The sequence below is a fragment of the Phycodurus eques genome, chromosome 1, assembly GCF_024500275.1.
Source record: "Phycodurus eques isolate BA_2022a chromosome 1, UOR_Pequ_1.1, whole genome shotgun sequence".
Classification (NCBI taxonomy): Eukaryota; Metazoa; Chordata; class Actinopteri; order Syngnathiformes; family Syngnathidae; genus Phycodurus; species Phycodurus eques.
Genome location: NC_084525.1, coordinates 5430478 through 5448332, shown reverse-complemented (window position 1 = coordinate 5448332; position 17855 = coordinate 5430478). Strand labels below are relative to the sequence as shown.

General features: G+C 48.8%; 2 protein-coding genes and 1 long non-coding RNA gene across 8 annotated transcripts in view; 2 read left to right on the top strand and 1 right to left on the bottom strand.

The window, feature by feature from the left end:
* Positions 1–7536, top strand: part of tmcc1a (transmembrane and coiled-coil domain family 1a) — a 48573-nt gene extending 41037 nt beyond the window's left edge. For 5 of the 6 annotated variants that reach the window (XM_061673577.1, XM_061673579.1, XM_061673580.1 and 2 more), the window contains 4 exons: positions 1783–2028; positions 2497–3182; positions 4277–4412; positions 5491–7536. In XM_061673577.1, coding sequence (XP_061529561.1) covers positions 1783–2028; positions 2497–3182; positions 4277–4412; positions 5491–5805 — 1383 coding nt within the window. In that variant the 3' untranslated portion in view covers positions 5806–7536. Of the gene's footprint in view, positions 1–140; positions 375–1782; positions 2029–2496; positions 3183–4276; positions 4413–5490 lie in introns of those variants that run through there. The other variant, XM_061673586.1, reaches the window with a different exon arrangement.
* Positions 1203–7527, bottom strand: LOC133401115 (uncharacterized). Its single transcript, XR_009768377.1, has 3 exons — positions 2144–7527; positions 1756–1983; positions 1203–1670 (listed from the first exon to the last, which is right to left on the bottom strand). It is a non-coding gene; the product is annotated as an uncharacterized LOC133401115 (long non-coding RNA).
* A 1031-nt stretch (positions 7537–8567) lies between the features above and the next one.
* Positions 8568–17855, top strand: part of plxnd1 (plexin D1) — a 78584-nt gene continuing 69296 nt past the window's right edge. The window contains exons 1-2 of the mRNA XM_061673572.1: positions 8568–10168; positions 13298–13474. Of these exons, the coding sequence (XP_061529556.1) occupies positions 8960–10168; positions 13298–13474 (1386 nt within the window). The 5' untranslated portion in view covers positions 8568–8959. The remainder of the gene's footprint in view (positions 10169–13297; positions 13475–17855) is intronic.

Sequence of the window (17855 nt, the reverse complement as noted above, 5' to 3'; positions counted from 1 at the left end):
AAACAGTTATGGAGGGGTTAAATCTCCTCCTGGTGGGCGGAGCGAGCTCAGATGTGTTTGACTGACAGCTCACACACACACTATGTGATGACGTCATAGGCAGTGCTGTGGTGGGGGGGGCGGAAGTGACGACAGAGGCGGGGCTTCGCTCGGTTTTCACTGAGGCGCCGCTTGAACTTTCACAACATGCCGAGCGGGTCGCAGCGGACGCCGGTTTCATGGCTCGCTCGCTCACTCACTCATTGACTGACACGAAGTGACGACATGAAGACGGACGCTGGCGTAGCGGCTTTGTTAGCATAACGGCCGGGATAGATGAACACACAAGGGACAAAATGCATTGGGAGCAGCTCCTCCGTTTGGGCAACGGAAAGGTGAGCGTGTTTTTCGGCAAAGTCGACATGACGACGGAGTGTTTACGGTGTACCTACATTGCGATTAGCCAAGTGTCGACGAACAGCGGGTGCTCCGACCTGTTGCGGCGGATTAGCGAGTCCTGTACACATTTAGACAACAGCGTTAAGTACCTTTTTATTTATGCATTGCCTTTCACAAAGTGCTTGTCGTTGTGGAATACACACACACACGTGTCCTAAAAACAATAATAATATAGGAACACATTGCAGTTAATGCAAAACAACAAAATTAAGACTAAAATGCGATCAAAACCGTGTCTTACTGGTATGGCTGCCTGAACAAATGTGTTTTGAACTGCTTTTGAAATAAAAGAAAAAAAAAAGTGCATGATTCCCACATTCAGATTCCCAGAGAGATCATCAGGCCGGTGCACTGCGGGGAACTTAGTCCGCACTTACTTAGTCCGCAAATGTATTATTTTCTAAACGTCTGGTATATTTGCTCATCTGTCTCTGGCATGTAGTGAAGGCAGAGCAATGAAATGCTCTTTTCGCGATATGTATGGGAGACGTCTCCACAACAAGGATTAAGTTAACCATGTATGTGCATGTTTATTCTCAAAACGACTATTTTGAGCAGAATGTGACTGCAGGCAGGAGCCTTTGCAGAATGTTTATTTTCCCCGTGTGGACTCAACCTGACTATTACAGAAACTCGATCACATCTTGTGTCTGCGTCATCATCCTTCCGAGGGACCCAAGGATGTGCAAGAACTCATAGGGGGGGGGGGCGGTGGGGGATAACAGATGATATTAGGAGTATGTAGGGAGCCTCATGTGAGAGGAGGTGGGAGAGGCTAGCATTGGCCGCCAGCTGATGACCGGCCGGCTCGTCCGCCGGCAGCAGATTGCAGCAGTCGATGTCCGACAGGTGGGCGAGGCTCCTTGTGGCTTGACACTGGAGAAAGCAGGCTGATAAACTTACCTTGGAAGATAACCATGTTGGAGCTACCCGTGCGCTGGATTTGAACTGCTGTAAATAATGTCGTCACTTGCCACAAAGAGATAGAAACGGGATAAGGTCATGCTTTTGGCGTCCTGTGGTTGTTCAACTGTACCAGCTTTTTTTTTATTTGATTTTTTTTTTTTTTTTTACAATATTTTAGTTCTTTTTACTTCGTTCTTTACATTGTAAAGGTCAAAATGCAAAATAGAAATGTTCATGAGACTTTCCAAAGATTGACCGCAAGTAGCCTCCTCCACTTCTCACTTTCCAGATGACTTTTTGCAGAAAAGCAGAAGCCTCTTCTGAGTCTGTCAGCAAAATACAGAAAAACTCACAACCTCACTAATACTTTTTGTTCCGTTTGAAGTCATCATTTGGCCCAAGTCACTCTACCTCTCACTTGCTGTCTCGTGGCCACAGATCGAGCGGTCGGAGGTGAGCGGGTTGGGCCCAACTCCCCCTGCGGTCGACTCTCCGTACTCCGCAGCGGACGACGCGCCTTTGGATCCTCAGCGCACAAAGCACGCCATCGCCCAGCTGCAGCAGAAGATCCTCAAGCTCACAGAACAAATCAAGATCGAGCAGACAGCCCGGGACGACAATGTTGCGGAGTACCTAAAACTGGCCAACAATGCGGACAAACAGCAAAGCACACGCATTAAGCAGGTATACTCAAACATGTCCGACTGTGCAGTTTTGTAGCTTTCTCTTGCCTAACAAAGAGCTGAACGGCAAAATTCAAAACAGGCGTTTGACCTATTAACTTTGCAAGGACGTTTACCTGTCAAGCCTTTCTGTGACTCTCCCAGTCTCTCTCTCGCAATTAACTGATGACACTCAAGCTCAGTGGCCATTTCCCTCCAATAACATCCGGGTTGAAGCCTTGGAATGGGGACGGCCCTTTCATCACATATTTCGGTTTCATCAAAACCTGAACAGCGTGGTGAAGAGTCCTACGAGGACACCTGTTGTGAACTTTGCTGTTGAACAGGTGGACATATACATTCAAAAGTTTAGAGAAGGCCAATTTAAGTTCACTTGTGAAGGTTATAGTTCATTTTAGGCCATTTTTAGCCCGCCTTACTTCTTTGTGAGTAGTGTACTTTTGAAATGCAATATTCTTGTCGCTGGCAGGTTTTTGAGAAAAAGAACCAGAAGTCAGCGCAGACCATCCAGCAGCTGCAGAGGAAACTGGATCACTACCACCGAAAGCTGCGGGAAGTGGAGCACAACGGTATCCCTCGGCAACCTAAGGATGTTCTCCGGGACATGCAACAGGGCTTAAAGGACGTGGGTGCCAAAGTGACGGGCTTCAGCGAGGGGGTGGTGGACAGCGTGAAGGGAGGGCTGTCCAGCTTCTCCCAAGCCACGCACTCGGCCGCCGGGGCCGTCGTCTCCAAACCGCGGGAGATCGCCTCGCTGATCCGAAACAAGTTTGGCAGCGCCGACAACATCCCCGCCCTCAAAGACTCGCTGGACGACCCCTCGGGGGAAGAAGGCGCGGTAGGGGCTCGTTCGCTGGGCAGCGCCGGCCATCACCTCCAGTCCAGTCCGAAGTACGGGAGCGAGGACGACTGCTCGAGTGCCACGTCGGGCTCGGTGGGGGCCAATAGCACCACGGGGGCGCCCGGGGGTCCGCCCAGCTCTAAGGGGAACACACTGGAGAGGACTGGCACCTCCAGCCTGGACATGTTGTTTCAGGAGGTCCAGGAGCTGAGGGAGGGCCAGGCCAGGCTCGAGGAGAGTCTGGAGGGCTTGAAGAACCACTACCAGCGAGACTACACGGTGGTGATGCAGACGCTGCAGGAGGAACGCTTCAGGTAAGCCAGCAGATGCAAAAGTGGCCATGAAAATTCAAAGTTAGTTGAAAAGCCTCCACATTAGGTAATCGGCACAAACCTCCAAACTTTGGAAGGTAATCCTTCTCACCGATGCTGATAATTCGTAGATATGTGCTGATTTATCACAGGCCACGCTGGGCCCGCCTGTGTTCTGTCGGAGTCGTTTATCATTGTATACGATAAAGCAAAACTTTGACCTTCTTCTAAGTCTTCCACTTATTGCCAGCGATATGTAGAAAGATGGTTGTCTTTGTAGGCCTCATAAACAATGACTCATTAAGTCCCCTGACTTCACTCATTAGGCTGAGCATTTGACTTAAACCTGTCGTTAGCCATGGCTCTCTGTTTACACGCACGAGTAGTGTTGTGGTACAAAGTTGCTGTCTTTTGTGCACGTGGCTTGGGTTCAATTCCCAGCCACTGCTGGTCCCAAGCACGTTTTGAAAAAAAACGAGGGTCCTCGTCAGGACGGGCATCCCACGTTAAAACAAACAAATGTTAAACAAATGCCGGAGTGACTTGCTGTGGCAATCCTTCGATGGGACACAATGGGGAAATGTGCATCACGCAAGAAAAGTACAGGAAGAGTCTTTTAAAGTGTCCCACCTTGAGAAGGTTATTTGAGCCTTTGTCTGTCTGAAATTCGTTTTTGTTTGGCATTGTCTGCGTGTGTGTGTGTGTGTGTGTGTGTGTGAGTGTGTGAGAGCCAGCCTAAAAAACACATTCCTCTGGGACGCTCTGACAAGCATGCTCAGAGATCAAGACACGTTTCACGGTACAGACAACACTGACAGAAAATTGTATTGATCAGTAGAACCGCACCATATCGAGAAAAAGAATGCACTTTAAAGGTACGACTCATCCACTTTCTCAAACCATTTTATATACTGGAAGTGAGGTCACACAAATGGTGCCATCGTGTGTCACATGAGTGCACAGTGCACACTGCTTCTGGGGTTATTGTGCTAGAGTTTAGCAATTGCAGTCGAAGTTCTGTTAGGACAATGCTGCGTTCGCTTCTACCGACTCTTAACGTGTGGGTCTTTAAGCTCATTCCGTGCGTGTGCGTTCAGGTGTGAACGCCTGGAGGAGCAGCTTAACGACCTGACAGAACTTCACCAGAATGAGATCCTGAACCTCAAACAGGAGCTGGCCAGCATGGAGGAGAAGATCGCCTACCAGTCCTACGAGAGGGCGCGAGACATTCAGGTTGGTCCGTCAAGCCAAAGTGGGACGCTTGGATGGGTTGACCAAAACGCTTACTTGACAATATGAAATTGGAACACTGCAATAAAGCGGTTTATTTATGGCCGTCAAGGTCTCAAGGTTCAAACAAAATGATTTATGGTTGTTATTAATCCATAGAACATTTTGTGTTCGTGTTACTGTGTCACTGATGCTATAGAGAATGTGTGCGCGTGTGAAAGGATGGCTAGTTTTGCATCCGTAGTTACGGCGGTGTGTTGTCATCGGCACCCTCACATTGTCAGTCACGCACGCCATGTTGACATTTGAAACAGGAAGATGACACCAAAAAGAATGTCATCGTACCAAATTGTGTGTTTTGAAGCATTCTTTGCAGATGACTCCTATTTCCCCTGGCCCGTATTTGTGCTTAAGTTGCCCCTTCGCGGCATTTCCTTTCCTTAGCAGTAGGGGGTGCCCACGGTCTGTGCCCGGTGCACATTTGTGTTGTGGCCTGAACTGTCATTGATCTGTGTGTTCAACAGTGGTGGGATGTAACTCAAGTGGTACTTAAGGAGATTTTTCAGGTACTTGAGTATTTATCGTTCCGACAGCTTCATACTTTTGCTGCTCACAGGTGAAAAAAAAGTCCTTTTGAATTACCTTAATTTGAACATGTTACATCAGTTGCACGTGATTTTTATCCTTTTCGAGAAGAGGTTGAAAAATTTGTCGGTTTACCACATTTGTACATGATCAAACTAAGGACTTTTTTTTCAGTGTACTTTTGAGAATGGTTATCTGTACTTTCTACTCAGAATGAACTCGTTTTGTTTTTTCCAACGCTGGCGAATGATGTCAAAGCATAAAAAGATGTGAATAGAACCACAGTTGAGATCTTGATTGATTTTGAATTCTTCGAGTCTTACGAGGCAGAAAAAAATCAGGGACAGCAGCAACATGGAGGAACGTCCACTAGGAAGCGTCAATGGATTCGGAGAACCAAGATGTTCCAGACCTCTGGCCTCATTTCAGGGAATTGTTCGATGTTGTTGACTACGAGAATGATTGGTGTTGACCCGTTTGTAAATGTCTTCCGTAGGAGGCGCTGGAGGCGTGTCAGACCCGAATTTCCAAGATGGAGCTCCAGCAGCAGCAACAGCAGGTGGTCCAGTTGGAGGGGCTGGAAAATGCCACGGCCAGGACGCTGCTGGGCAAACTGATCAACGTGCTGCTGGCCCTCATGGCCGTCCTTCTGGTCTTCGTGTCGACCGTGGCCAACTGCGTGGTCCCTCTGATGAGGACGCGCTCGCGCTCCCTCTCCACCCTCCTGCTCGTCATCCTCACGGCCTTCTTGTGGAGAAATTGGGACGCGCTCTCGAGTTACACACAACGAGCCCTGCAGCCCCCGGGATGACCGAACGCGGCGGCGGCACGCGCTTCTTTGCTCACAGCAGGTGACGAAAGCGGATCGCCGCGGTCACGCCGCGAGTCTGACGGGTGAGCCGCTCGGACGGCTTTGGGCTCGGCGCTGAAATTTCAGCCCAGCTCGTTTGGGAAGCCGCTCGGGATCAAGACTGAGAGGAACAACCCGAGTTGTCACACTCGCCTCGGAAGGACGAGACTGTTTACATTTCTTTTTTAAATGAACTGTTGTGTTGATATCCCTCCTGTAACACAGTGTTGTACTGTTTTGTTTTTTATTCTGGATTTTAATCATTGATATTCATTGTCATTAATATTATTTTATTCAGTACCATGTAGCATCGCAGTCCACGCTCGAGGATGAGTTCAGACAGGAAACTGGGCTGGCAGCTCACCTCAAACAAATGAGTGCTGAATTGCCAACTGGGTGAGCTGCCACTGGTGCATTTCAACCAAAACCTCAGAGTTGCTCTTCTTTGTTTCTTTTCTTTTATTGCTGTGATGAAATGTGTTAAGACGGAACAGTTAAAAAGGACTACTGAACCGCTGCGTGTCCCGATGACTAACGACGTTTTGTGCTTCCGCACCATTTCTAATCGCAAACTTGATACGCTTTTAATGATTTCCTTTTTAGGCGAAACTTAAATAGAGGTGGACGTGAATTGAAACTAATGAGCCAGGGTTAAGGAGCAACGCTCACCATCTTAAGAGCTGCACACTAACGGAACATGGTTCTTGTCAAACGACTGCCGTATTTGCAGCATGCGCCTGTGAAATGAAGACAAACGACGCGAGCCACGTGTTCTCGAATACCATGACAAAGTCCGTTGTCCGAGTAAAAGCAATTAGGTGTTGTAATTGCCTGCCTCGTGCCAGGCTGCCCACAGACCAGTGGCGCTTCTGCAGCTCCGTCTCAGATGCGCCGCGAGGGAGGCTGCTGCTTTCTGTCCTCGGCGTGTGTCGTTTCTACTGTCAGTCCAGTTCAATGCACTCTCGCTCGTTTATGAGCTCTCCCTTTTCATCACGGACGCTCCCTGCTTTTTTTCCTCTGCGCTCATCCTTCTTCTGGTGAAATCAGCCAGTGCCAAACCCGAGTCAACCCAAGCATGCCTGACCGGCGGCTGGGGACCGACCGGCAGGTCTGGAGTGAATGTTGACACTCGATTTGATTAGGGTGATGGCATTTTTGCTAAGGCGGGGGTGGGGGGGTTTAACGTTTGAATTATGAATTGGATTGCGTGTGCAAAGTTGTGTGTGTGTGTGTGTGTGTGTGTGTGTGTGTGTGTGTGTGTGTGTGTGTGTGAGAGAATCTCACCTACCTTAGTGCATTTCTTCCGCCTGCCGGCTTGTCAAGGACATGTCAGGATTGGCCGGCGCGCGGAATAGTCCGCCTTGAATTCCACGCGGACGAACTGATGAACTGTACACCGCACTTTAACGCGCAATTAGATAATTGTATGGGTCAGGCCTTTGACAGAGTTGATCACTTGTCGTCCTCCAAACCTCGCAAAGAGGCCGCCAAGGTCCGGATCGCTTTGTCAAAACCCGCATCTCCGTTCGCCTAAATTAAATATGACTGCCCTTTTGAAATGTTTCCATTTTACTGAGTTGGGAGTGAGCTGTTATTTGACCTCAGCGTGACCTTGATGTTTCTTTTGTGATAAACCACTCCAGTGCCTTCTGATATGCTTTTCCCAAGTGCGGAATCAATAAAAATGCATTCCCTGCGTACTCATCTGTTTTTTTTTTTTTTTTTTTGTCATCTTTAATCCAATCCTGTTGTTGTTTGAGCGGGGGCGCTCCCAAGTATGGGAAAACCTTTTTTTGGTTTTTTTATCGTATGGCCACAAGATCGCGCTGTTGAGCCGTTTATATGTCTTGACACATTCCTCAACGGGCGTGGAAGGTTGTGGGCACTCTGAATACATCTGAGAGCGCTCTTATCTTGGAGGGGTGACGTGTGTGTGTGTGTGTGTGTGTGTGGGGGGGGGGGGGGGTCTTAGCACACGGTGTGATTCCTTATCACGAAGGAAACAGGTTGTTTGTCGTGGAAGCTCCCGTTTAGTCCGGCAGAGCTCAAACTGTGCTCTTCAGGTGATATCTGTGTGACCCCCATCCCTGCGCGACCCCACCCACGCCACGCCACGCGTGTGCACTTCAGGCTCATTATGTTGCACTCTTATCCACACTGTCAAGATTTGATGCGCAATTACCCAAAATGGGAATTCCACCTATCATCTGCTCCTTTATGTTCCACAGTACGTGTCCTGAAATAATTTGCATCAACTTTTTGGTATTTCCATTTATTCTCGCTTATGTCTTGTGGGGAAAAAACAAAACCATTAATTTCCATTCTGATGTGCGAGCATATGCGCACTCCATCCACAGACAAAAGAAGAAGAAAAAAACATCTCGAGTGGGAGCGCATGTGTTCTGATTGAATATTTATGAGTGTAGAGCGAGCAAATAGCAATGTTGTGAGCATGAATGTCGAAACGGAAAGGTGCGCCGATGTGCCCATCTGCTAGCACTTTCCACGTGTCTTCTATCGACCGAACGCTTCCAGACCCGCAGAACTAATCTTGAGAGTCGAGGGACTGATGATGATGATGATGGTGATGGTGACGGTGACGGTGACCTGCCATTAACCCCACGATGAGCGCAACCCATCGAGCCGTGCGCGCGTGTGTGATCTTCTCGCGCACTGAACCAAGCAGCCGCTGCTTGGCCGTCTGGCCCACAAATGAAGTGGAAAACTGGTAGTTTGGTGTTTGAATCTTTTTGTGTGTGTGTGTGAACTTTTCTTGCAGACTTTTCGCGGCCATTTGGTTTAGTGGTGCGCCGTGAGCCACTTTTGGGTTTAAAGTATGCGCCTTGGGCTCAATAAAGGTAGGGAAGGGCTGATAGAGGCGCGCGGCTCCACTCGGAGGGCGTGCGGCGGCGCACGGGGGGCACACAGAGAGGGGCAGAAAAGGCAGTCTGCAAAAAAAGGAGGAAGCACGACTCGCCTTATCGCGTCACTCCGCGTTTAGGCGTGAAGCAGGAAACAGCCTTTCCCCCCTCGGATTTGTCGCCAAACGGGCAGTTTTGTCTTTGCTCAATGCGACCCTCGGCCCAGAAGACGCGCGAGCCGGCCAGAAGGAAGAATGCCCCCTCGGATGGAGCCCGTCGCTCTCCTGCTCCTCGCCGTGCTCGCTTTGGAGGCGCGCCGGAGCGTCAGCGCGCTGCGCGTTCACCAGCGATTCTCCACTCCGAGTCGCACCAATAATTTCGCCGTGGACCCGGCGTCCGGAAAGGTCTACGTGGCCGCCGTCAACAGCATCTACCAGCTGAACGGGAGCCTGCGCGCGGAGGCGGAGAAGAGCACCGGGCCGGTGGAGGACAACCTGTTGTGCCACGCGCCCCAGCTTCCGCAGGCTCCGTGCCAGCATCCCAAGGCGCTCACCGACAACCACAACAAGCTGCTGGAGCTGGACAGCGAGCAGGGGGTCGTGGTCGCGTGCGGCTCCGTGTACCAGGGCTTCTGCGAGCTCAGGAAACTGGGCAACATCTCTGAGATCGCCGTGGAGTTCCCACCCAAGGGCGAGAAGACCGTCTTCCCCAGCATGCTCAACATCGCCGCCAACCACCCCGACGCCTCCACCGTGGGCCTCGTCCTGCACGGGGCCCGCGGGGGCGACACCCGCCTGCTCGTCGGCGCCACCTACACCGGGGCCGGCACCCGCTATTTCCCCAAAAACCACAGCAAGGAAGACCTGCGCTTCGAAAACACCCCGGAAATCGCCATCCGCTCCTTCAACGTCCGCGACCTGTCCAGACTTTTCACCTACGACATCAACCCCTCCGAGGACAACGTCTTCAAGATCAAACAGGAGGCCAAGAGCAAAAACAAGCTCCACTTTGTGCGCGCTTTCAATCACAAGACTTACTCGTACGTCGCTTTCAATAACGACGCCAAGATGGGCCACAAGGAGAGCCAACCCAACAGCGTCCTCGCCAGGATCTGCCTGGACGCCGGCGGCCAGAAGTCCAACGGGCCGGAGAGCAGGAAGCTCACCGAGTCCTACATCCAGGTGCCCCTCCAGTGCGGACGCGACGGCGACATTTACAACCGGCTCCTGTCCGTCTACCCGGCCGACATCCACGCGGACGACGCCGCGGAGGCCTACCTGTTTGGGGTCTTCTCCAAGGGCGACAGGAGGTCGGCATTGTGCGCCTTCAAGTTTGCGGACATCGAGGAGGAGATCCGTCGAGGCCGCAGGAGCTGCTCCAACTCGCCCAGCAGTGACGTCCAGGTGCTGGACAGCGTCATCCAGGGCTCCGGGGCAGCCTGCGTCCACAAATGGAACCTGGTGGTAAGATGAGATTCGCAATTCTCCTCCTGAACTGGATGCGCAAAAAAAAAAAAAAAAACGGTTTTAAAATCGTTGCAGTTGATGGGGGGGGGGAAAAATAGTCTTTAAGAATCAAATGTCTCATTTCATATTGAAAAGCGAAGCGCGGAGAGTCTCTGTCGCCAAGCGCTTCGTTGATATCCGCACTCTCGGCTTTACTTCTCGCTCGTTTTATATTATGACGATATATCGCTCGGCTTCTTCCTGGACAATCACGCCATATCGTTCGCGGTGTTCGCGGCGATTTCGGTATGTGTGCGAGGGCCCATCGCCAGGCGTGAGGGTCTGAGTCAACGATAGGTCGAACTTCGCTCATCTTCATATCGTCTAATATTGAATAAAGTTGTGTTGCAAAGCCTTTGACTTCATTCCAAGTTGGAAAGTGACACCGATTTTCCTTGGCCTGAGGTCACTCTGCCGTCACGAGACAAGGCGAGCTCGCTCATCTGCCGTCATTCTCCGGCACTCCGTTTTTGCCGGTCGTGGGCGGTTCTCCTTTTGCGTGGAAGAGGAACTTGTCTGTCGCAAATCAGGGAGGCTCCGTAATCGCGCTGAGGGTTTGTCGGAAGGCTCGAGCCTCCTCTCGCGTCCGACAGCTCACCCTTGAGCAACACCAGAGGACAAGAACGGGCCAGTAGTTTGCCTCTTCTATTGTCTCCTTCTTCTGAGCATCCGTGGCTCGAGTTTTACGAAACCACAAAAAAAAAAATGGCAGAGAATAAAGAGTCGTATTGTCGCTCTCACACACACACACACACACGCAAGTTCAGATACTATCGTGCGTTCCTAAGTCTGTGGTCTTGATTTCATTTATCTGTGTGACATGAGAGCGTGATCACATGGTGGGGAGCACAAACAGAGCACGCATAGCAACAGAATTAGCAGTACCCAGAATCAGCTCTACTGCAAAAACAAAGGCAGCGAGAGAAACGGCGACTGTACGGCCAAGTTCTCATGCGTGTTCGAAAGTCGGACGGTTCTCCGATTTCGAATCGACGGTGGCTGCGGGAAGCCAGGATAAACGGCTTTACAATGTAACAGAATCTTCGATCATTCGACTGTTGCCGCAGTCCTTCCTAAATCTACATGATTTTGTGGCTCTTTGTGTGACTTTGACACACATTCAATTGTGTGTGCCTGCGCGCCGGCCACAGAACGCGTTCTGCTTTTCCCTGCCGCGGCCGCTGAGTGAGACGTTTGCACACGGGAATCGGACCGGAGGAATCTCGATAAGTGAACGTTTTCCGACCACGTGACGTTCTTTGCCTTCCGTCAGCCTTCGCGTGTAGCCGGTATTGCTGAATGCAACAAACATATCGCCAGCAAGCACGCAAAGTGGGCCAAATTACAGTTGTGTTCATTCATGCTTACCGCATCTGATCTTTGTATGAATGTGAATATACAGTATAACAAAGGGCTAGTGTATTTTTTTGTCAAAAGTAATTTTAAATGTTCATGTCAGCAAACATGCTTTAAGTCAAATGACTGATACATTGGTTCCCACTCCATCAATTCGTCATGCATACCAAGCGAAATATTTCCCCTTAAGGACATTTCATGGCGCCTTGTGTTTGTTGTCTCTTTGTATTGATGTCACTTACAGTAAATGCACAGACATAATTATGCACAGTCTCGCCCTCTAAATTCCGATTCATTATTCGTGTTCACAGTAACGAACGACCTCAGAATCCCAATCGAATCGTTACTAGTTGTACCATTCCGTAGTAAAGAGGAAAATCCAATTTGATTATTTGAAAATGATCTGTTGAAGCAGAAAGAAAGTATACAGGTGCGTTTTTGGCAGCCACTTCTTCCTCCGGAAAAGTTTTTCTTGTTAGTTTAAAATGGCTTACTTTAACCAGGATCCCTTGCTGTACATTGGCCAAAGACAGAACCCAGATTGGTTTTGTGCCCATCTTATTGCCGTAAATCCACTCTGGCTAGGACCAGCCGCCTCTTTTCTTGCCGGATAGCTAGTAAGCTAGTTGGCCGGCCTCGGGTTCGGCTGTCCGCCGGCTCCTTCTGCGGAAATCATCGTCTCGGTGGAGGGCTACAGCTGTTTGTAACCGTGACAACCAGCAACAACGAACGACTGTACAACTGCGCATGTGCGGGAGAAACGATGTAAGCCCAAATAGCATCGGCTATTAAAAAAGGTTAAACGTTGTGAAATATATATATATATTATATATATATATATATATATATATATAATTTTTTTTTGAAATGTAAATTTGGCGTGGAAGAATAAAGTAAGTGTGCTATTCTAAGATCCGTTGTGATTCGATGATTGCTTTTCCACGCCCCATTCGAGTCCCCACCCATTCGGGAACAACCCTAGTCTCATATGAATCTCGTGATTAGTAGATGATGAGTAGTAATGCAGTAACTGCGTTCGCAATCATCCACTCATTCCCGACTCCCGAATCACTACGAAGGGATTTTTAGTGGACATTTTAGGGAACTATCACAAAGTCTCCCAGGCTGTGACCAATCATGTCTGCGATCTCATTTGGTATGGATGAGACCGACAACTGCGCCTGTGCACGATTGAAGTCCTTATTCGCACTGATTAAAGTTGGTCCCGACTTGTGATTATCATTTATCACAGCGCCGCGACAGACGTGTGATCTTTTTTTGTGTTGTGCGGCGTGAAGGCCGGCACCGAGGGAAAAGCGCGCGCAATTTCAGATAAGAGAGATGACGCTGCCAGTAGACGGGCCTGTGGGAAACCACTGTGCAAATATACACACTTGCTTAATTCCTTTTTTTTTTTTTTTTTCTTTTGAATCCTCTGAAAATCCCCTAAAGATCCCATCGCTCATTCTAGACTGGTACTGCTGGTTTATCACTGTCTGCTTTGCATGTGACAAAGGCTGTGTCTGATGAGTGTTGAAGACTCTTCCAAGGCCTTTTTATTTGTATTTTTGTTTTATTTTTGAGTGGTTTGGAAGCCTAAGCAGTTCATTGTGATCGCTCCTATCAGCTCTTGTTTCACCCTGTTCTTTCCTCACTCGCCTCGTTATTCTGCTCTGTGCTTCTCAACCGAACACAAATGATAGCATTCGTGTGTGTTTTTGTGTGTTGTAGCTGCAGCCAGAGCAGCTGGACTGCGGTGCGGCCCACCTGCAGCATCCTCTGGCCCTACGGAGGCCCCTGAGGGCCCTTCCTTTGTTCGAATACACCGGCCTGAGCGCCGTGTCCGTGGACAACGTGCTCAACCACACGGTGGTTTTTCTGGGAACCAGTAACGGACGGCTTCGGAAGGTAAGACACGTAATGCGTGCGTTTTTCCCCACGGGTTTTATATTTAATGCAGAGCAGGACTACCAGTTTGATACACACTTCTGAAATAACAAGGTAGGAAACCGACAACAGGCAAGCCTTCATTCCAAGAAAACTCCGCAAGTGTGTATACACTTTCAAATGATCACTTCTATAACAATCTCAATATCGGATCACTGGTGAGCTATTTTTAGAACAGGCCTGCAGGCCACTCACGTGGTTGTTGGTGACACGATGCCCGCGGGCACCAAGTTTTTGACCCCTCCCCTATTGGAGATTGAGGTGGGGTGTGGGTGCTGGGTTGCTCATTACTGCTACTACTACTACTACTACTACTACTACTAATAATAATAGTAATACAAATATAATTTCCAAGCCAAACTTAGCTGTGTACAACAAGCAGGAATGTCTACTTTCATCTCCACCGGACCCCCTGTGCTCCATTCAGTCATGACCCATCCGGCCCATAATGAGGTCCTAATAACGGGCTAGTTATCGTCTGACACGTCATCAGAAAGCTGTTAACAAGGCGGCCTGGCCACATATGAATCACTCCCTGCTTTGGTGTGGAGACTTCAGGCAACCGCCTCAGACGTGTGCAGCGGGTCCAGCATGTTGGAAAAAAAAAAAAAAAAAAAAGAACGTTCCCGTCCAATTAACAGCATTCCTTAATTCTGTCTCAAGCGCATTCCTCGTCACCCCCGACTGGGCTCGTTCAGCGGTAGTCTGCCAGCGATTGCCGCGAGCAGCTCCTCTCCCGTCGAAGGGGGGAAAACCGACATGAGCGCAATCTTCCTGTGCTTCCTGACCTTTTGCCTTCCAACTGACTCCCAACTTTTGCAACATTAAAAACGATCATACTTTATTTCCCTCGAGTTATAGCGCTCCTTGAGCCACGTTGGAGTGACAGAAGAAGAAGAAGAGTGGCCAAAATTATTGGGACGTGGGCCTACCCCACTTGGAGTCGGCTTGAGCTTCCTCTCTTCCCAGAAGACTTCTTTTTTTTTTCCTTATAAGATTTCTTTTTTTTTTGTCCGTCCAAAAGGATATTTGTCAAGTCAGAGCTTACTGATGTTGGACATATGAGCCTGGGCCTCTACTGCAAGGGTTCTCAAACCTTTTGGGCCCAGGAACCCCTTTTTTTCCCCCCATTAAACATAACTACCATGTATACTCCTAAATGCCATAGGAAATGGAAAGTTGTATATTCTTGAGAAAAAAAAAAAGTTTTATTGTTACGATATCCCCCGGCCCCGCCTGTGCGGAGTTTGCATGTTCTCCCCGTGCCTGCGTGGGTTTTCTCCGGGCACTCCGGTTTCCTCCCACATCCCAAAAACATGCATGAATTGGAGACTCTAAATTGCCCGTAGGCGTGCATGTGAGTGCGAACGGTTGTCTGTTTGTATGTGCCCTGCGATTGGCTGGCAACCAGTTCAGGGCGTACCCCGCCTCCTGCCCGATGACAGCTGGGATAGGCTCCAGCGCGCCCGCGACCCCAGTGAGGAGAAGCGGCTCAGAAAATGGATGGATGGATGGACTACAACGAACCCCCAAATAATCCCGAATTTGCAGATTCCTCTGTCATTTGCTGAAAGATTAGAAATCTAATGAAGGAATCTAATGAACCGGCAGGGGATATTTTATGTTGCACATTGTACTTTGTCTTGTTGTATTTTATGTTTCTTAATAATAAATAAATAAATAATTAAATGCAAGGATATTAGAGTTATGTGATCTGTCATAATCATATCAGAGCTTTAAATTAGCCCAAAGATAAGGCATGGAGGGGGGTCGTCAGTGTATTATGTTTGTTTTGTTGTTAGCGATGCACTTTTGAATGATACGACATAATCATTTCTTGCAAATTATTTTAGGGACCCCCAAGTTACGGCTCACGGACTCCCCGGGGTCCCCCGCACCCCAGTTTTCGAACCCCTGCTCTGTTGGACATCTTTTCTAGTTCATTGTGAAGTTAATCGATGGACTTGCATTCCCGGCCAAGATCTCCCACACCAAACTCACCCGAGCGTGCTTTCTGCTGTGGGGGCAGAAATGCAACGAAAACGGAAAATTGTCCGGCTGAAATGAAGAATCAGGACTCGAGGGCGGGGGGACTACGAGGTTCTAGCCGAGGTCGCCCACAAGGACGGCATGAGTAGCCTGCGGGCGGGCCTGTTCTAAAAATGGCTTAGCAGTGATGGGACATTGTGATTTCCAAGGAATGTTGTATGAGAAGTGATGAAAATGGAAACACGTAGAGCTTTAACAGTAGAAATAAAGTGCCGCATATTGATATTTATCCGTTTTCTACCTTGTTAAATCAATATTGACAATTATTGTAAGAAATCATGAAAATGTTCAGTGTCTTCATCACATGGACGAATATCACCGATATTAATAATAAAATGTAATTCAAGGTCATTTGAGCACATTTCAACAGTGTGTATCAAACTGGTAGACGTTGGCATGAATCAGCAGCCAAGAGGTAGGTGTCACTTTCCAAAAGGTCGCTGACCCCTGCTCTAGCCTAAACTCAGATTAATAAGGGAATGACCCAAGAGGCGTCTCAATACTTTTGCCAACGTAGCGAACGTCTGTCATTGTTCGCGAGTGGGCGTACGCGTGCGCGCGTGGCGGCGTGCGCGCGTGGCGTGCCCCGAGGACAGCAGGGCTGTTGCCGAGGTTAATGGTGCTGTTAGCGTGCGTAATGCGATTGGGACTGTGACTTCGGCTCGGGCGAAGCGCGGCCCGACGAACGCTGGCCCAGATTAAGTTAGGGTGGCTCTTGGGACTGTGTTTTGACAGAGCTCTCGCTCAAGTCATTTGGAATTACGGATGAGTGACGTCTCCCCTCTCCCGCATCACAACTGACTTCCACTTTTTTTTGTCTGCTTTTTATCTCACCCTGCCCTCAACACGCACACACGTGCACGCACATGCAGTACATACACGCACACACAAACATACAAACGCACGTCGGCGCTCGGATCGACGGTGACCACACTCTGGTACATTTCGGAAATGAGCAAACTTTATCTTTCCTCGGCCCACGCACAGACACAATGGACTCTTCATCATCATCGTCATCATCTCCGCCGTCTTCCTCTTCTTGCTAAATTGTGGCCTCGAAATATGTATAACATAGCCACAAAATATGAAGGTTTTTATTGTCGTTCCCGTGAACAACTTGGACGTCTGGGTCAACAAATGGAACGCACCTTTATGGAAAACCCTTTGAGCATTTACTTGATTTTCTCGATACTAGTATGTTTTTTTTGGTCCTCACTCATAAGACAATTCAGCATACTAGTAGAACCACTAATCCTACTAGTAACATTTTTGCCATTGCTGCTTTCCACTATGACATTTCTACATACACAGGACAACTTTAGCATAGTGGACATCTGCTTGCTACTTGCACTACTAGTGAGGCACTAGATGTTTACTCGTAATATTTAAAAATGTCACCAGTAGTACTAGTGGGAGACAGATGTCAACTGGTGAACAATTCTACCTCACTAGTGACATGTCGTGGTCCTACTGGTATTCCAAATTTGCCCTTCTAGTGTATAGCAATGTCATACACTAGTGGACAAAAAACGTCACTAGTGAGACACAGTCATTCTCCTAGTGAAGTGGATTTTCCAACTAGTGAAGACAAAGAGCGCAGTAACAAATTGTTTTTTTTCTGCAGTTCATCTCCAGCGTAAAATCACATTTAATCATAGCACCCCTTTTGCATTGTATGTAACCCAAGCCTCCACCTTACATTTTCTCGAGAAAGTGCGCTGGATTTGTTTTCCCAAGCGTCCACGACAGAGCCACAGCGACTTCTCGACCTCAAATTACTATTTCGTGCGCACGTTTTCGCCTTCCTTGTCCAGGTGTGTGGCCTCACTGTGTCGCCCTTGCATCTGTTTACTTCCTGAGACGTTTGCTGAAGACGCAGCACAGGTGTCTACCCCTACGAGTCATAACAGGTTGGCCAAGTAAAAAAAAAAAAAATAATAATAATAATAATAAATAAAATAACATCTTTATCTCGTCTTTTGGAAGATAAGATAAAGCCTGTCATCCCAGGTTAGGCTTCTATCTGCCCGGGTTTTACATTAACCAGGGCGTCTCTGTGGGTGCTAATGTTTTTGTATGTTTGTAGCTGGGAGAGAGCGAAAGGGGGCGGTGGGGCGGTGGGGGCGGTGGGGGGGGGGGGGGGGGGTGTTAATGGGAGGGGGGGAAAGGAAGTGACACAGCCGTGTTTGTCGTTCAGTTTGTCGGTTCATCGGGACGTCTCCAGTCTGTAGGAAGAGCCTCCAAATTGCAGAAATAAGAGCTTTCACTGTCTGCTTGACAGGAAGTCTCACTC